Source organism: Salvelinus namaycush, unplaced genomic scaffold, assembly GCF_016432855.1.
Source record: "Salvelinus namaycush isolate Seneca unplaced genomic scaffold, SaNama_1.0 Scaffold728, whole genome shotgun sequence".
NCBI classification, from domain to species: Eukaryota; Metazoa; Chordata; class Actinopteri; order Salmoniformes; family Salmonidae; genus Salvelinus; species Salvelinus namaycush.
The window spans coordinates 55,001-74,473 of NW_024061451.1; the positions used below are offsets into that span (position 1 = coordinate 55,001).

A 19,473-nucleotide genomic window follows, 5' to 3' on the forward strand; every position below is an offset into this window, starting at 1 on the left:
TATAACTCTCTCCACTATAACAGACAGGTTGATGTATTACCTGCTAGTTTTGGCAGTATAACTCTCTCCACTATAACAGACAGGTTGATGTATTACCTGCTAGTTTTGGCAGTATAACTCTCTCCACTATAACAGACAGGTTGATGTATTACCTGCTAGTTTTGGCAGTATAACTCTCTCCACTATAACAGACAGGTTGATGTATTACCTGCTAGTTTTGGCAGTATAACTCTCTCCACTATAACAGACAGGTTGATGTATTACCTGCTAGTTTTGGCAGTATAACTCTCTCCACTATAACAGACAGGTTGATGTATTACCTGCTAGTTTTGGCAGTATAACTCTCTCCACTATAACAGACAGGTTGATGTATTACCTGCTAGTTTTGGCAGTATAACTCTCTCCACTATAACAGACAGGTTGATGTGTTACCTGCTAGTTTTGGCAGTATAACTCTCTCCACTATAACAGACAGGTTGATGTATTACCTGCTAGTTTTGGCAGTATAACTCTCCACTATAACAGACAGGTCGATGTATTACCTGCTAGTTTTGGCAGTATAACTCTCTCCACTATAACAGACAGGTTGATGTATTACCTGCTAGTTTTGGCAGTATAACTCTCTCCACTATAACAGACAGGTTGATGTATTACCTGCTAGTTGTGGCAGTATAACTCTCTCCACTATAACAGACAGGTTGATGTATTACCTGCTAGTTTTGGCAGTATAACTCTCTCCACTATAACAGACAGGTTGATGTATTACCTGCTAGTTTTGGCAGTATAACTCTCCACTATAACAGACAGGTCGATGTATTACCTGCTAGTTTTGGCAGTATAACTCTCTCCACTATAACAGACAGGTTGATGTATTACCTGCTAGTTTTGGCAGTATAACTCTCTCCACTATAACAGACAGGTTGATGTATTACCTGCTAGTTTTGGCAGTATAACTCTCTCCACTATAACAGACAGGTTGATGTATTACCTGCTAGTTTTGGCAGTATAACTCTCTCCACTATAACAGACAGGTTGATGTATTACCTGCTAGTTTTGGCAGTATAACTCTCTCCACTATAACAGACAGGTTGATGTATTACCTGCTAGTTTTGGCAGTATAACTCTCTCCACTATAGCCGGCAGTAAGTTGATGTCCACGTCTCCCTTCTTCATCCCACTCTGCTCCTCACAGCCGTAGAACAACAGCGACTCAAACCACAACATGTACTCGAAGTTAGCACACTTCTCCTAGAGAGGGAGAGAAGAGACATCTTGTTTTGTTTACTTGGGTCAAATTAAAAATTGTGGCCAGTAAAGGCCGCCCCCACACACACACACACACACACACACACTACCGTATCACGTACCTGTAGAGGGTTCCACGTGATGAGCTGTAGTCGTACTAAGGGGTTGAATAATTTGGGCAGACACAGTCCTATGTAAGCGTCTCTGTAGCAGGTGAAGTAGAGATGTCTCCACACCTCAAAACGACTCTTGATACTGTCCAGAGAATGGAAGTCCTCCAGCACGTCCTCAAACACCTTCTTACTCTCACACACTATACGACCTGGAAGTAAACAAGATAAACATATTACACTATACGACCTGGAAGTAAACAAGATAAACATATTACACTATACGACCTGGAAGTAAACAAGATAAACATATTACACTATACGACCTGGAAGTAAACAAGATAAACATATTACACTATACGACCTGGAAGTAAACAAGATAAACATATCACACTATACGACCTGGAAGTAAACAAGATAAACATATCACACTATACGACCTGGAAGTAAACAAGATAAACATATCACACTATACGACCTGGAAGTAAACAAGATAAACATATCACACTATACGACCTGGAAGTAAACATATCACGACCTGGATGTAAACATATCACACTATACGACCTGGATGTAAACAAGATAAACATATCACACTATACGACCTGGATATAAACATATCACACTATACGACCTGGATGTAAACATATCACACTATACGACCTGGATATAAACATATCACACTATACGACCTGGATGTAAACATATCACGACCTGGATGTAAACGTATCACACTATACGACCTGGATATAAACATATCACACTATACGACCTGGATGTAAACAAGATAAACATATCACACTATACGACCTGGAAGTAAACATATCACGACCTGGATGTAAACATATCACACTATACGACCTGGATGTAAACATATCACACTATACGACCTGGATATAAACATATCACACTATACGACCTGGATGTAAACATATCACGACCTGGATGTAAACGTATCACACTATACGACCTGGATATAAACATATCACACTATACGACCTGGATGTAAACAAGATAAACATATCACACTATACGACCTGGAAGTAAACATATCACGACCTGGATGTAAACATATCACACTATACGACCTGGATGTAAACATATCACACTATACGACCTGGAAGTAAACATATCACACTATACGACCTGGATATAAACATATCACACTATACGACCTGGATGTAAACATATCACACTATACGACCTGGATATAAACATATCACACTATACGACCTGGACATAAACATATCACACTATACGACCTGGACGTAAACATATCCCACTATACGACCTGGACGTAAACATATCCCACTATACGACCTGGACGTAAACATATCCCACTATACGACCTGGACGTAAACATATCCCACTATACGACCTGGATATAAACATATCACACTATACGACCTGGATGTAAACATATCACACTATACGACCTGGATGTAAACATAATCACACTATACGACCTGGATGTAAAGATAATCACACTATACGACCTGGATGTAAACATATCACACTATACGACCTGGATATAAACATATCACACTATACGACCTGGATGTAAAGATAATCACACTATACGACCTGGATGTAAACATATCACACTATACGACCTGGATGTAAACATAATCACACTATACGACCTGGATGTAAACATAATCACACTATACGACCTGGATGTAAACATATCACACTATACGACCTGGATATAAACATATCACACTATACGACCTGGATATAAACATATCACACTATACGACCTGGATGTAAACAAGATAAACATATCACACTATACGACCTGGATGTAAACATATCACACTATACGACCTGGATATAAACATATCACACTATACGACCTGGACGTAAACATATCACACTATACGACCTGGACGTAAACATATCACACTATACGAACTGGATATAAACATATCACACTATTGAATCTAACCTTTAATTATCCAGGAAGTCCAATTGAGGTCAGAAGACATATTTTACAAAGGTGGACTTGGCCAAGAGGACAACTCAATACCAACCCCAGATCAACCACCACTACTAATAGTACTACTGGAGATAAAGCAGAAAGCTTTAGGATCTGAACAGAATATCCAAATTAAACATTGTGAAGGTAGAAGGGTCTGAAGGTGAGAGGTAGAAGGGTCAGAAGGCGAGAGGTAGAAGGGTCAGAAGGCGAGAGGTAGAAGGGCCAGAAGGCGAGAGGTAGAAGGGTCTGAAGGTAGAAGGGCCAGAAGGTGAAAGGTAGAAGGGTCTGAAGGTGAGAGGTAGAAGGGTCTGAAGGTGAGAGGTAGAAGGGCCAGAAGGCGAGAGGTAGAAGGTGAGAGGTAGAAGGTAGAAGGTGAGAGGTAGAAGGGTCTGAAGGCGAGAGGTAGAAGGGTCTGAAGGTGAGAGGTAGAAGGGCCAGAAGGTAGAAGGGTCAGAAGGTGAGAGGTAGAAGGGCCAGAAGGTGAGAGGTAGAAGGGCCAGAAGGTAGAAGGGTCAGAAGGTGAGAGGTAGAAGGGCCAGAAGGTGAGAGGTAGAAGGGCCAGAAGGTGAGAGGTAGAAGGGCCAGAAGGTGAGAGGTAGAAGGGCCAGAAGGTAGAAGGGTCAGAAGGTGAGAGGTAGAAGGGCCAGAAGGTGAGAGGTAGAAGGGCCAGAAGGTGAGAGGTAGAAGGGTCTGAAGGTACCTCTCTCCAGACAGTACGATGTGAGGTCAGTCGACGTCTCCTCATCGTCGGAGGAAAGCCCCTCTAGATGCTCTGCCCTCTTCCCGTTCTGCTCCCGCGCCTGCCGCCGCCGCGTTCTAGACCCGCCCACAAACAACGTCAGCCAATCACACAAGACATTATGTTTTATTTAATAGAAAACACGGAAGAGTGGTTTTTTTTATTAGTGAATTTACATTTATGAATATGAAATTAGCACAACATTAGCACAATTAGATTTGAGGTAAAATTGTTTTTCCTTTATCTTTATTATGGTTAAGGAAACCGAGCATCTCCCATAAGAAACAAAAGGCATCAAGAATATTAACAATTATAAAACTGTAAATATCTTTCCATAATTGTTTTACCTGTAGACAAAGCCAAAATAAAAATGCTGTTTCTGGATGCTCAACTGAAAAAGTACAATCAATGTTAATGTCTTTTTAAAAGTTTCTTCAGGTAATGAATCACAGGGGTAATACTTATGGATCATTCTGAAAGAGTCCTCTCTCACCTCGTTAACAAGCAGATATGTGTGTGGTAATAACCAGACTTTTTCCCCAACAGATATTAGTGACCAATGTATTCCAGTAACTTGTGACATAAGGAATGGATACAATCTCCCTTTAAAATAAAGCAAAGACCTATTGTTCTGAGGGAGCAAGGAGAAACATATTTTTCCTATTGGAGAGTCAACAGGATTAAGCGAAGGTAGGTCCAGAAGGTGAGGTCTGGTTACACCTCTAAATAACATGAGAGTTCCAGATGGAATAGCATCAAAGACGAACTCTCTAGGTGTAACAGGGATATAGTAACGAGATTTTTTTAAATTCCTCATAATTGACTAACAGTCTTCCCTGTATTAAACAGTTGACTCACCAGCAGGATATGATTATTGAACCAGTTCTATAGAAAATAAAAGACTTGTTTCTATACAAAATGTCCTTATTGTTCCAAATGAAATACCTATGTGGGGAAAAATTATGTTTATATATATTAACGACCACGCTATTTAGCAGGAATCTTATCAATGTTATAGTTACAAAGTAAGATAAAATTGAAGTCACCAAAACGGGAGAAGATATAATGAGGGATGAAATTTCAAATTGAAGTTGGATTCTTTAAAGAATGTTTATCTTAAAAGTATTATTCAAAGCAGGAAAATCCCATAAATTGAGACCAACATATTCATGTTTTCATAACGACAGATTTCCTAATATAATGTGTACCATTTTTCCAGATAAAGTTGAAAAGCATCTGGTCAACCGCTTTACCTATTTTGTTGTCAAGATGTGGGGGGGACGGGCTGCGTGGGTGGCTGCGTGTAGGGGGGACCGGGCCGCGTGTAGGGGGGACCGGGCCGCGTGTAGGGGGGACCGGGCCGCGTGTAGGGGGGACCGGGCAGCATAAGTAAGTCTGGAGATACCTTCAGCTTTAGAAAGCAATACTCAACTTTTCAAGGATAAATCCCCCTGCAACCACTGGTTCAACTTCTTGTTGTATTGATAACACCCATTTGGGTCATTCAGAACTGCTAACAGGAATGGGGGCATCTCAATAATGCAGTGACCTCCCTCTCCTTCAGTGATTGATGCCTACCAGCTATTTACTTTCACCAATCCAGCTCTTTCACATCAGCGCAGATAAAGGAGACGGAGGAGCTTCAGACTATTGAGATTCACCCCAAGGAGACAAGACTATGGTAAAGGGGATTGTTTATTGAGACTCACCCCAAGGAGTCAAGACTATGGTAAAGGGGTTTGTATTCACAGTATGTTTGATACGATGAGTACATTGTGATAACTTCAACTTAACACTAGGGGACAGCAGAGCTCTGTTTAAAGAGATATTTCACATGTTTTCAGACCTTGGGAGTGTCCTGTGTCCTGGAATAAAAACAACTGACAAACTCTGGAGAGAAAAAGTGAAATATCCATTTAAGACTATGAGTGAAGGTGGATTCAGCTGTTAAATTTGAGCTCCAGCTAGACACCTATAGGCCCTGGTCTAAAGTAGTGCACTATATAGGGAATAGGGTGGCATAGGACTCTGGTCTAAAGTAGTGCACTATATAGGGAATAGGGTGCCGTTTGGGTTTAATGCGTCAGCTAAGGGTAGTACCCTCGTGCCTCTCGCTCTGCTATCCTCCTGTCTGGCATTCTCCTGATAGAAAGCCCTCACCAACATAGTTTCGCTACTATGGCCTATTTATTGCCTTACCTCCTCACGCCATTTGCACACACTGTATATAGACTTTATTTTTCTATTGTGTTATTGACTGTATGTTTTGTTTACTCCATGTGTAACTCTGTGTTGTTGTTTGTGTCTCACTGCTTTGCTTTATCTTGGCCAGGTCGCAGTTGTAAATGAGAACTTGTACTCAACTGGCCTCCCTGGTTAAATAAAAAAATATACATTTAAACTGACTGAATATTGATATTTAACGTAGCATCGTACCGTCTGGCTTCTCGTTCAGCGATCCTTCTCTGTCTGGCGTGCTCCTGATAGACTGTCCTGTCTCTCCCAAACGAGTCAAGAGACATGAGGTTAGGAGCCATCACAGCCTTACCTGGAAGAGACAGGTCAAAGGTTAGAGACCTGAGGACGGGACAGAGATCCCCCCCCACCACCACCTGGCTCAAATTCTAGACTACGCCCCACCTCCACCTGGCCCAAATTCTAGACTACGCCCCACCTCCACCTGGCCCAAATTCTAGACTACGCCCCACCTCCACCTGGCTCAAATTCTAGACTACGCCCCACCTCCACCTGGCCCAAATTCTAGACTACGCCCCACCTCCACCTGGCTCATAATCTAGACTACGCCCCACCTCCACCTGGCTCAAATTCTAGACTACGCCCCACCTCCACCTGGCCCAAATTCTAGACTACGCCCCACCTCTACCTGGCCCAAATTCTAGACTACGCTCCACCTCCACCTGGCCCAAATTCTAGACTACGCCCTACCTGGCCCAAATTCTAGACTACGCCCCACCCCCACCTGGCCCAAATTCTAGACTACGCCCCACCTCCACCTGGCCCAAATTCTAGACTACGCCCCACCTCCACCTGGCCCAAATTCTAGACTACGCACCACCTCTACCTGGCCCAAATTCTAAACTACGCTCCACCTCCACCTGGCCCAAATTCTAGACTACGCCCCACCCCCACCTGGCTCAAATTCTAGACTACGCCCCACCCCCACCTGGCTCAAATTCTAGACTACGCCCCACCCCCACCTGGCTCAAATTCTAGACTACCCCCCACCTCCAAATCATTCACCTGACTGAACTAGACAACACACAATTTGCACTGACTAAATAAATATGCAACACATTTTTCATGAAAAAGCCATTTCTGCATTTGACACCAGGATCAGAAAAAGTACTTTATTTATAAATATGAGACACCCCTTCTGTTTGATTAACTGTCCTGGTCTACTGTCATAATGTAGAAACATTCTCTGTTTGATTAACTGTCCTGGTCTCCTGTCGTAATGTAGAAACATTCTCTGTTTGATTAACTGTCCTGGTCTACTGTCATAATGTAGAAACATTCTCTGTTTGATTAACTGTCCTGGTCTCCTGTCGTAATGTAGAAACATTCTCTGTTTGATTAACTGTCCTGGTCTACTGTCATAATGTAGAAACATTCTCTGTTTGATTAACTGTCCTGGTCTACTGTCGTAATGTAGAAACATTCTCTGTTTGATTAACTGTCCTGGTCTACTGTCGTAATGTAGAAACATTCTCTGTTTGATTAACTGTCCTGGTCTACTGTCGTAATGTAGAAACATTCTCTGTTTGATTAACTGTCCTGGTCTATAGGCGTAATGTAGAAACATTCTGTTTGATTAACTGTCCTGGTCTACTGTCGTAATGTAGAAACATTCTCTGTTTGATTAACTGTCCTGGGCTACTGTCGTAATGTAGAAACATTCTCTGTTTGATTAACTGTCCTGGTCTACTGTCGTAATGTAGAAACATTCTCTGTTTGATTAACTGTCCTGGTCTACTGTCGTAATGTAGAAACATTCTCTGTTTGATTAACTGTCCTGGTCTATAGTCGTAATGTAGAAACATTCTCTGTTTGATTAACTGTCCTGGTCTACTGTCGTAATGTAGAAACATTCTCTGTTTGATTAACTGTCCTGGTCTACTGTCGTAATGTAGAAACATTCTCTGTTTGATTAACTGTCCTGGTCTACAGTCGTAATGTAGAAACATTCTCTGTTTGATTAACTGGCCTGGTCTACTGTCGTAATGTAGAAACATTCTCTGTTTGATTAACTGTCCTGGTCTACTGTCGTAATGTAGAAACATTCTCTGTTTGATTAACTGTCCTGGTCTCCTGTCGTAATGTAGAAACATTCTCTGTTTGATTAACTGTTCTGGTCTCCTGTCGTAATGTAGAAACATTCTCTGTTTGATTAACTGTCCTGGTCTACTGTCGTAATGTAGAAACATTCTCTGTTTGATTAACTGTCCTGGTCTCCTGTCGTAATGTAGAAACATTCTCTGTTTGATTAACTGTCCTGGTCTACTGTCGTAATGTAGAAACATTCTGTTTGATTAACTGTCCTGGTCTACTGTCGTAATGTAGAAACATTCTCTGTTTGATTAACTGTCCTGGTCTACTGTCGTAATGTAGAAACATTCTCTGTTTGATTAACTGTCCTGGTCTCCTGTCGTAATGTAGAAACATTCTCTGTTTGATTAACTGTCCTGGTCTCCTGTCGTAATGTAAAAAACATTCTCTGTTTGATTAACTGTCCTGGTCTACTGTCGTAATGTAGAAACATTCTCTGTTTGATTAACTGTCCTGGTCTATAGTCGTAATGTAGAAACATTCTCTGTTTGATTAACTGTCCTGGTCTACTGTCGTAATGTAGAAACATTCTCTGTTTGATTAACTGTCCTGGTCTACTGTCGTAATGTAGAAACATTCTCTGTTTGATTAACTGTCCTGGTCTACAGGCGTAATGTAGAAACATTCTGTTTGATTAACTGTCCTGGTCTACTGTCGTAATGTAGAAACATTCTCTGTTTGATTAACTGTCCTGGTCTACTGTCGTAATGTAGAAACATTCTCTGTTTGATTAACTGTCCTGGTCTACTGTCGTAATGTAGAAACATTCTCTGTTTGATTAACTGTCCTGGTCTACAGTCGTAATGTAGAAACATTCTCTGTTTGATTAACTGTCCTGGTCTCCTGTCGTAATGTAGAAACATTCTCTGTTTGATTAACTGTCCTGGTCTCCTGTCGTAATGTAGAAACATTCTCTGTTTGATTAACTGTCCTGGTCTACTGTCGTAATGTAGAAACATTCTCTGTTTGATTAACTGTCCTGGTCTCCTGTCGTAATGTAGAAACATTCTCTGTTTGATTAACTGTCCTGGTCTCCTGTCGTAATGTAGAAACATTCTCTGTTTGATTAACTGTCCTGGTCTATAGTCGTAATGTAGAAACATTCTCTGTTTGATTAACTGTCCTGGTCTACTGTCGTAATGTAGAAACATTCTCTGTTTGATTAACTGTCCTGGTCTACTGTCGTAATGTAGAAACATTCTCTGTTTGATTAACTGTCCTGGTCTACTGTCGTAATGTAGAAACATTCTCTGTTTGATTAACTGTCCTGGTCTACTGTCGTAATGTAGAAACATGCTCTGTTTGATTAACTGTCCTGGTCTACTGTCGTAATGTAGAAACATTCTCTGTTTGATTAACTGTCCTGGTCTATAGGCGTAATGTAGAAACATTCTGTTTGATTAACTGTCCTGGTCTACTGTCGTAATGTAGAAACATTCTCTGTTTGATTAACTGTCCTGGTCTATAGTCGTAATGTAGAAACATTCTCTGTTTGATTAACTGTCCTGGTCTACTGTCGTAATGTAGAAACATTCTCTGTTTGATTAACTGTCCTGGTCTACTGTCGTAATGTAGAAACATTCTCTGTTTGATTAACTGTCCTGGTCTACTGTCGTAATGTAGAAACATTCTCTGTTTGATTAACTGTCCTGGTCTACTGTCGTAATGTAGAAACATTCTGTTTGATTAACTGTCCTGGTCTACTGTCGTAATGTAGAAACATTCTCTGTTTGATTAACTGTCCTGGTCTCCTGTCGTAATGTAGAAACATTCTCTGTTTGATTAACTGTTCTGGTCTCCTGTCGTAATGTAGAAACATTCTCTGTTTGATTAACTGTCCTGGTCTACTGTCGTAATGTAGAAACATTCTCTGTTTGATTAACTGTCCTGGTCTCCTGTCGTAATGTAGAAACATTCTCTGTTTGATTAACTGTCCTGGTCTCCTGTCGTAATGTAGAAACATTCTCTGTTTGATTAACTGTCCTGGTCTCCTGTCGTAATGTAGAAACATTCTCTGTTTGATTAACTGTCCTGGTCTACTGTCGTAATGTAGAAACATTCTCTGTTTGATTAACTGTCCTGGTCTACTGTCGTAATGTAGAAACATTCTCTGTTTGATTAACTGTCCTGGTCTACTGTCGTAATGTAGAAACATTCTCTGTTTGATTAACTGTCCTGGTCTACTGTCGTAATGGAGAAACATTCTGTTTGATTAACTGTCCTGGTCTACTGTCGTAATGTAGAAACATTCTCTGTTTGATTAACTGTCCTGGTCTACTGTCGTAATGTAGAAACATTCTCTGTTTGATTAACTGTCCTGGTCTACTGTCGTAATGTAGAAACATTCTCTGTTTGATTAACTGTCCTGGTCTCCTGTCGTAATGTAGAAACATTCTCTGTTTGATTAACTGTCCTGGTCTCCTGTCGTAATGTAGAAACATTCTCTGTTTGATTAACTGTCCTGGTCTACTGTCATAATGTAGAAACATTCTCTGTTTGATTAACTGTCCTGGTCTCCTGTCGTAATGTAGAAACATTCTCTGTTTGATTAACTGTCCTGGTCTCCTGTCGTAATGTAGAAACATTCTCTGTTTGATTAACTGTCCTGGTCTCCTGTCGTAATGTAGAAACATTCTCTGTTTGATTAACTGTCCTGGTCTATAGTCGTAATGTAGAAACATTCTCTGTTTGATTAACTGTCCTGGTCTATAGTCGTAATGTAGAAACATTCTCTGTTTGATTAACTGTCCTGGTCTACTGTCGTAATGTAGAAACATTCTCTGTTTGATTAACTGTCCTGGTCTACAGTCGTAATGTAGAAACATTCTCTGTTTGATTAACTGTCCTGGTCTACTGTCGTAATGTAGAAACATTCTCTGTTTGATTAACTGTCCTGGTCTCCTGTCGTAATGTAGAAACATTCTCTGTTTGATTAACTGTCCTGGTCTCCTGTCGTAATGTAAAAAACATTCTGTTTGATTAACTGTCCTGGTCTACTGTCGAAATGTAGAAACATTCTCTGTTTGATTAACTGTCCTGGTCTCCTGTCGTAATGTAGAAACATTCTCTGTTTGATTAACTGTCCTGGTCTCCTGTCGTAATGTAGAAACATTCTCTGTTTGATTAACTGTCCTGGTCTACTGTCATAATGTAGAAACATTCTCTGTTTGATTAACTGTCCTGGTCTACTGTCGTAATGTAGAAACATTCTCTGTTTGATTAACTGTCCTGGTCTATAGTCGTAATGTAGAAACATTCTCTGTTTGATTAACTGTCCTGGTCTATAGTCGTAATGTAGAAACATTCTCTGTTTGATTAACTGTCCTGGTCTATAGTCGTAATGTAGAAACATTCTCTGTTTGATTAACTGTCCTGGTCTACTGTCGTAATGTAGAAACATTCTCTGTTTGATTAACTGTCCTGGTCTATAGTCGTAATGTAGAAACATTCTCTGTTTGATTAACTGTCCTGGTCTACTGTCGTAATGTAGAAACATTCTCTGTTTGATTAACTGTCCTGGTCTACTGTCGTAATGTAGAAACATTCTCTGTTTGATTAACTGTCCTGGTCTATAGTCGTAATGTAGAAACATTCTCTGTTTGATTAACTGTCCTGGTCTACTGTCGTAATGTAGAAACATTCTCTGTTTGATTAACTGTCCTGGTCTACTGTCGTAATGTAGAAACATTCTCTGTTTGATTAACTGTCCTGGTCTATAGTCGTAATGTAGAAACATTCTCTGTTTGATTAACTGTCCTGGTCTATAGTCGTAATGTAGAAACATTCTCTGTTTGATTAACTGTCCTGGTCTACTGTCGTAATGTAGAAACATTCTCTGTTTGATTAACTGTCCTGGTCTACTGTCGTAATGTAGAAAAATTCTCTGTTTGATTAACTGTCCTGGTCTACTGTCGTAATGTAGAAACATTCTCTGTTTGATTAACTGTCCTGGTCTACTGTCGTAATGTAGAAACATTCTCTGTTTGATTAACTGTCCTGGTCTACTGTCGTAATGTAGAAACATTCTCTGTTTGATTAACTGTCCTGGTCTACTGTCGTAATGTAGAAACATTCTGTTTGATTAACTGTCCTGGTCTACTGTCGTAATGTAGAAACATTCTCTGTTTGATTAACTGTCCTGGTCTCCTGTCGTAATGTAGAAACATTCTCTGTTTGATTAACTGTTCTGGTCTCCTGTCGTAATGTAGAAACATTCTCTGTTTGATTAACTGTCCTGGTCTACTGTCGTAATGTAGAAACATTCTCTGTTTGATTAACTGTCCTGGTCTCCTGTCGTAATGTAGAAACATTCTCTGTTTGATTAACTGTCCTGGTCTCCTGTCGTAATGTAGAAACATTCTCTGTTTGATTAACTGTCCTGGTCTCCTGTCGTAATGTAGAAACATTCTCTGTTTGATTAACTGTCCTGGTCTATAGTCGTAATGTAGAAACATTCTCTGTTTGATTAACTGTCCTGGTCTACTGTCGTAATGTAGAAACATTCTCTGTTTGATTAACTGTCCTGGTCTACAGTCGTAATGTAGAAACATTCTCTGTTTGATTAACTGTCCTGGTCTACTGTCGTAATGTAGAAACATTCTCTGTTTGATTAACTGTCCTGGTCTACTGTCGTAATGTAGAAACATTCTCTGTTTGATTAACTGTCCTGGTCTACTGTCGTAATGTAGAAACATTCTCTGTTTGATTAACTGTCCTGGTCTACTGTCGTAATGTAGAAACATTCTCTGTTTGATTAACTGTCCTGGTCTCCTGTCGTAATGTAGAAACATTCTCTGTTTGATTAACTGTCCTGGTCTCCTGTCGTAATGTAAAAAACATTCTGTTTGATTAACTGTCCTGGTCTACTGTCGTAATGTAAAAAACATTCTGTTTGATTAACTGTCCTGGTCTACTGTCGAAATGTAGAAACATTCTCTGTTTGATTAACTGTCCTGGTCTATAGTCGTAATGTAGAAACATTCTCTGTTTGATTAACTGTCCTGGTCTATAGTCGTAATGTAGAAACATTCTCTGTTTGATTAACTGTCCTGGTCTATAGTCGTAATGTAGAAACATTCTCTGTTTGATTAACTGTCCTGGTCTACTGTCGTAATGTAGAAACATTCTCTGTTTGATTAACTGTCCTGGTCTATAGTCGTAATGTAGAAACATTCTCTGTTTGATTAACTGTCCTGGTCTACTGTCGTAATGTAGAAACATTCTCTGTTTGATTAACTGTCCTGGTCTACTGTCGTAATGTAGAAACATTCTCTGTTTGATTAACTGTCCTGGTCTATAGGCGTAATGTAGAAACATTCTGTTTGATTAACTGTCCTGGTCTACTGTCGTAATGTAGAAACATTCTCTGTTTGATTAACTGTCCTGGTCTATAGTCGTAATGTAGAAACATTCTCTGTTTGATTAACTGTCCTGGTCTACTGTCGTAATGTAGAAACATTCTCTGTTTGATTAACTGTCCTGGTCTATAGTCGTAATGTAGAAACATTCTCTGTTTGATTAACTGTCCTGGTCTCCTGTCGTAATGTAGAAACATTCTCTGTTTGATTAACTGTCCTGGTCTCCTGTCGTAATGTAGAAACATTCTCTGTTTGATTAACTGTCCTGGTCTCCTGTCGTAATGTAGAAACATTCTCTGTTTGATTAACTGTCCTGGTCTCCTGTCGTAATGTAGGAACATTCTCTGTTTGATTAACTGTCCTGGTCTCCTGTCGTAATGTAGAAACATTCTCTGTTTGATTAACTGTCCTGGTCTACTGTCGTAATGTAGAAACATTCTGTTTGATTAACTGTCCTGGTCTACTGTCGTAATGTAGAAACATTCTCTGTTTGATTAACTGTCCTGGTCTCCTGTCGTAATGTAGAAACATTCTCTGTTTGATTAACTGTCCTGGTCTCCTGTCGTAATGTAAAAAACATTCTCTGTTTGATTAACTGTCCTGGTCTACTGTCGTAATGTAGAAACATTCTCTGTTTGATTAACTGTCCTGGTCTACTGTCGTAATGTAGAAACATTCTCTGTTTGATTAACTGTCCTGGTCTACTGTCGTAATGTAGAAACATTCTCTGTTTGATTAACTGTCCTGGTCTACTGTCGTAATGGAGAAACATTCTGTTTGATTAACTGTCCTGGTCTACTGTCGTAATGTAGAAACATTCTCTGTTTGATTAACTGTCCTGGTCTACTGTCGTAATGTAGAAACATTCTCTGTTTGATTAACTGTCCTGGTCTACTGTCGTAATGTAGAAACATTCTCTGTTTGATTAACTGTCCTGGTCTACTGTCGTAATGTAGAAACATTCTCTGTTTGATTAACTGTCCTGGTCTCCTGTCGTAATGTAGAAACATTCTCTGTTTGATTAACTGTCCTGGTCTACTGTCATAATGTAGAAACATTCTCTGTTTGATTAACTGTCCTGGTCTACTGTCGTAATGTAGAAACATTCTCTGTTTGATTAACTGTCCTGGTCTACTGTCGTAATGTAGAAACATTCTCTGTTTGATTAACTGTCCTGGTCTATAGTCGTAATGTAGAAACATTCTCTGTTTGATTAACTGTCCTGGTCTATAGTCGTAATGTAGAAACATTCTCTGTTTGATTAACTGTCCTGGTCTACTGTCGTAATGTAGAAACATTCTCTGTTTGATTAACTGTCCTGGTCTATAGTCGTAATGTAGAAACATTCTCTGTTTGATTAACTGTCCTGGTCTACTGTCGTAATGTAGAAACATTCTCTGTTTGATTAACTGTCCTGGTCTATAGGCGTAATGTAGAAACATTCTCTGTTTGATTAACTGTCCTGGTCTACTGTCGTAATGTAGAAACATTCTCTGTTTGATTAACTGTCCTGGTCTACTGTCGTAATGTAGAAACATTCTCTGTTTGATTAACTGTCCTGGTCTACTGTCGTAATGGAGAAACATTCTGTTTGATTAACTGTCCTGGTCTACTGTCGTAATGTAGAAACATTCTCTGTTTGATTAACTGTCCTGGTCTACTGTCGTAATGTAGAAACATTCTCTGTTTGATTAACTGTCCTGGTCTACTGTCGTAATGTAGAAACATTCTCTGTTTGATTAACTGTCCTGGTCTCCTGTCGTAATGTAGAAACATTCTCTGTTTGATTAACTGTCCTGGTCTCCTGTCGTAATGTAGAAACATTCTCTGTTTGATTAACTGTCCTGGTCTACTGTCATAATGTAGAAACATTCTCTGTTTGATTAACTGTCCTGGTCTACTGTCGTAATGTAGAAACATTCTCTGTTTGATTAACTGTCCTGGTCTACTGTCGTAATGTAGAAACATTCTCTGTTTGATTAACTGTCCTGGTCTATAGTCGTAATGTAGAAACATTCTCTGTTTGATTAACTGTCCTGGTCTACTGTCGTAATGTAGAAACATTCTCTGTTTGATTAACTGTCCTGGTCTATAGTCGTAATGTAGAAACATTCTCTGTTTGATTAACTGTCCTGGTCTACTGTCGTAATGTAGAAACATTCTCTGTTTGATTAACTGTCCTGGTCTATAGGCGTAATGTAGAAACATTCTGTTTGATTAACTGTCCTGGTCTACTGTCGTAATGTAGAAACATTCTCTGTTTGATTAACTGTCCTGGTCTATAGTCGTAATGTAGAAACATTCTCTGTTTGATTAACTGTCCTGGTCTACTGTCGTAATGTAGAAACATTCTCTGTTTGATTAACTGTCCTGGTCTATAGTCGTAATGTAGAAACATTCTCTGTTTGATTAACTGTCCTGGTCTATAGTCGTAATGTAGAAACATTCTCTGTTTGATTAACTGTCCTGGTCTACTGTCGTAATGTAGAAACATTCTCTGTTTGATTAACTGTCCTGGTCTACAGTCGTAATGTAGAAACATTCTCTGTTTGATTAACTGTCCTGGTCTACTGTCGTAATGTAGAAACATTCTCTGTTTGATTAACTGTCCTGGTCTACTGTCGTAATGTAGAAACATTCTCTGTTTGATTAACTGTCCTGGTCTCCTGTCGTAATGTAGAAACATTCTCTGTTTGATTAACTGTTCTGGTCTCCTGTCGTAATGTAGAAACATTCTCTGTTTGATTAACTGTCCTGGTCTACTGTCGTAATGTAGAAACATTCTCTGTTTGATTAACTGTCCTGGTCTACTGTCGTAATGTAGAAACATTCTCTGTTTGATTAACTGTCCTGGTCTACTGTCGTAATGTAGAAACATTCTCTGTTTGATTAACTGTCCTGGTCTCCTGTCGTAATGTAGGAACATTCTCTGTTTGATTAACTGTCCTGGTCTCCTGTCGTAATGTAGAAACATTCTCTGTTTGATTAACTGTCCTGGTCTACTGTCGTAATGTAGAAACATTCTGTTTGATTAACTGTCCTGGTCTCCTGTCGTAATGTAAAAAACATTCTCTGTTTGATTAACTGTCCTGGTCTACTGTCGTAATGTAGAAACATTCTCTGTTTGATTAACTGTCCTGGTCTACTGTCGTAATGTAGAAACATTCTCTGTTTGATTAACTGTCCTGGTCTACTGTCGTAATGGAGAAACATTCTCTGTTTGATTAACTGTCCTGGTCTACTGTCGTAATGTAGAAACATTCTCTGTTTGATTAACTGTCCTGGTCTACTGTCGTAATGTAGAAACATTCTCTGTTTGATTAACTGTCCTGGTCTACTGTCGTAATGTAGAAACATTCTCTGTTTGATTAACTGTCCTGGTCTCCTGTCGTAATGTAGAAACATTCTCTGTTTGATTAACTGTCCTGGTCTCCTGTCGTAATGTAGAAACATTCTCTGTTTGATTAACTGTCCTGGTCTACTGTCATAATGTAGAAACATTCTCTGTTTGATTAACTGTCCTGGTCTACTGTCGTAATGTAGAAACATTCTCTGTTTGATTAACTGTCCTGGTCTACTGTCGTAATGTAGAAACATTCTCTGTTTGATTAACTGTCCTGGTCTACTGTCGTAATGTAGAAACATTCTCTGTTTGATTAACTGTCCTGGTCTACTGTCGTAATGTAGAAACATTCTCTGTTTGATTAACTGTCCTGGTCTATAGTCGTAATGTAAAAACATTCTCTGTTTGATTAACTGTCCTGGTCTATAGTCGTAATGTAAAAACATTCTCTGTTTGATTAACTGTCCTGGTCTACTGTCGTAATGTAGAAACATTCGCTGTTTGATTAACTGTCCTGGTCTATAGTCGTAATGTAGAAACATTCTCTGTTTGATTAACTGTCCTGGTCTACTGTCGTAATGTAGAAACATTCTCTGTTTGATTAACTGTCCTGGTCTCCTGTCGTAATGTAGAAACATTCTCTGTTTGATTAACTGTCCTGGTCTCCTGTCGTAATGTAGAAACATTCTCTGTTTGATTAACTGTCCTGGTCTCCTGTCGTAATGTAGAAACATTCTGTTTGATTAACTGTCCTGGTCTCCTGTCGTAATGTAGAAACATTCTCTGTTTGATTAACTGTCCTGGTCTCCTGTCGTAATGTAGGAACATTCTCTGTTTGATTAACTGTCCTGGTCTCCTGTCGTAATGTAGAAACATTCTCTGTTTGATTAACTGTCCTGGTCTACTGTCGTAATGTAGAAACATTCTCTGTTTGATTAACTGTCCTGGTCTACTGTCGTAATGTAGAAAAATTCTCTGTTTGATTAACTGTCCTGGTCTACTGTCGTAATGTAGAAACATTCTCTGTTTGATTAACTGTCCTGGTCTATAGTCGTAATGTAGAAACATTCTCTGTTTGATTAACTGTCCTGGTCTACTGTCGTAATGTAGAAACATTCTCTGTTTGATTAACTGTCCTGGTCTATAGTCGTAATGTAGAAACATTCTCTGTTTGATTAACTGTCCTGGTCTCCTGTCGTAATGCATTGCTGTTCTGCTTGGATTATCACGGAGACACAAAACTATCTTGAATCCACATAACACACTTACCTGTCCGTCTATGGTCAGCAGCAGCAGCATATTAATTAGCATTCACTTTAGAACCTCTCTGAATCTCTGACATTGCGGTCATAGTCTTATTGGTCAGTGACATAAAAAGACTACAGGTCTACAGACAGACCGTCTGTGGTTCTGTCTGTAACATTCATCTCAGCCACAACAGACGGAGGAGCTGAAACAGCTTCGCCCTTTACACATCACACTGTGCAGTCAGGACTCAGAACAAGCTCACGTCTCCCTCTCTCACCAAGCTCACTTGACAACAAGGCTCACACCACTCACAGAAAGAGACACACGGGGAGACACACGGGGAGACACACGGGGAGACACACGGGGAGACACACGGGGAGACACACGGGGAGACAGAGACACACGGGGAGACAGAGACACACGGGGAGACAGAGACAGGGAGACATGAGAAGGGTTTGGGGGTTAACACTTAAGGAAAATAAGAGTGGGTGAGGGGGGGGGGGCTTCGCACGTACACACAGACCACCACCACACACACACACAGAGAGAGAACCAACGAGGCCGTTCAAGTAAATAATAAAAACCTTCAAGATGGACTGACTTGAAAGGCTTGCAAACTCCGCCGATTCATCTTTAATATCATCCTGGCGCCGCTGGACCAGCCGACAGGCCCGTTGCCTTAGTAACTGGTGCATGTTGCCCTCCAGCTCCGCCACGGTGGGAACCTGAAACATACACGCCCAAACGTCACCTCCGACCTCCACACAGAACACGCCCTGCTCAGGCTGACCGGCCGCCGGGTCACCGGGAGACCTCATTTGGTGCAAGGGCCAGAGAGAGAGAGAGAGGCTTGACTGACAGGTGACACGTCCAATTGTGATGAGAGGTGTGAATATATAGACGGGAATATCAGTCAAAATTTAAAATGTTGTAGTTCTTTTTCAAATCGACGTGTTTAATCTGTTCATTCTACATCTATAAAAATGTTTCCATGTCCAACACATTTCAGCTTTCCTTCACTAAACAAGTCAAGAGCTTTTAGTTTGAACTGCGCAGTCAAGCGAGTTTTGAAATCACAATGCCCTCAGCCTCCCCCCCCCCAC

General features: G+C 40.1%; 1 protein-coding gene across 2 annotated transcripts in view; it reads right to left on the reverse strand.

Annotated features, from left to right (window-relative positions):
* The window catches only part of paxbp1 (PAX3 and PAX7 binding protein 1), a 59,380-nt gene that overhangs the window by 7,582 nt on the left and 32,325 nt on the right, over nt 1-19,473 (reverse strand). For both annotated transcript variants that reach the window (XM_038987426.1, XM_038987427.1), the window contains exons 8-12: nt 18,972-19,095; nt 6,512-6,623; nt 4,037-4,152; nt 1,368-1,567; nt 1,101-1,248 (exon numbers count right to left, since the gene is read on the reverse strand). In XM_038987426.1, coding sequence (XP_038843354.1) covers nt 1,101-1,248; nt 1,368-1,567; nt 4,037-4,152; nt 6,512-6,623; nt 18,972-19,095 — 700 coding nt within the window. The remainder of the gene's footprint in view (nt 1-1,100; nt 1,249-1,367; nt 1,568-4,036; nt 4,153-6,511; nt 6,624-18,971; nt 19,096-19,473) is intronic.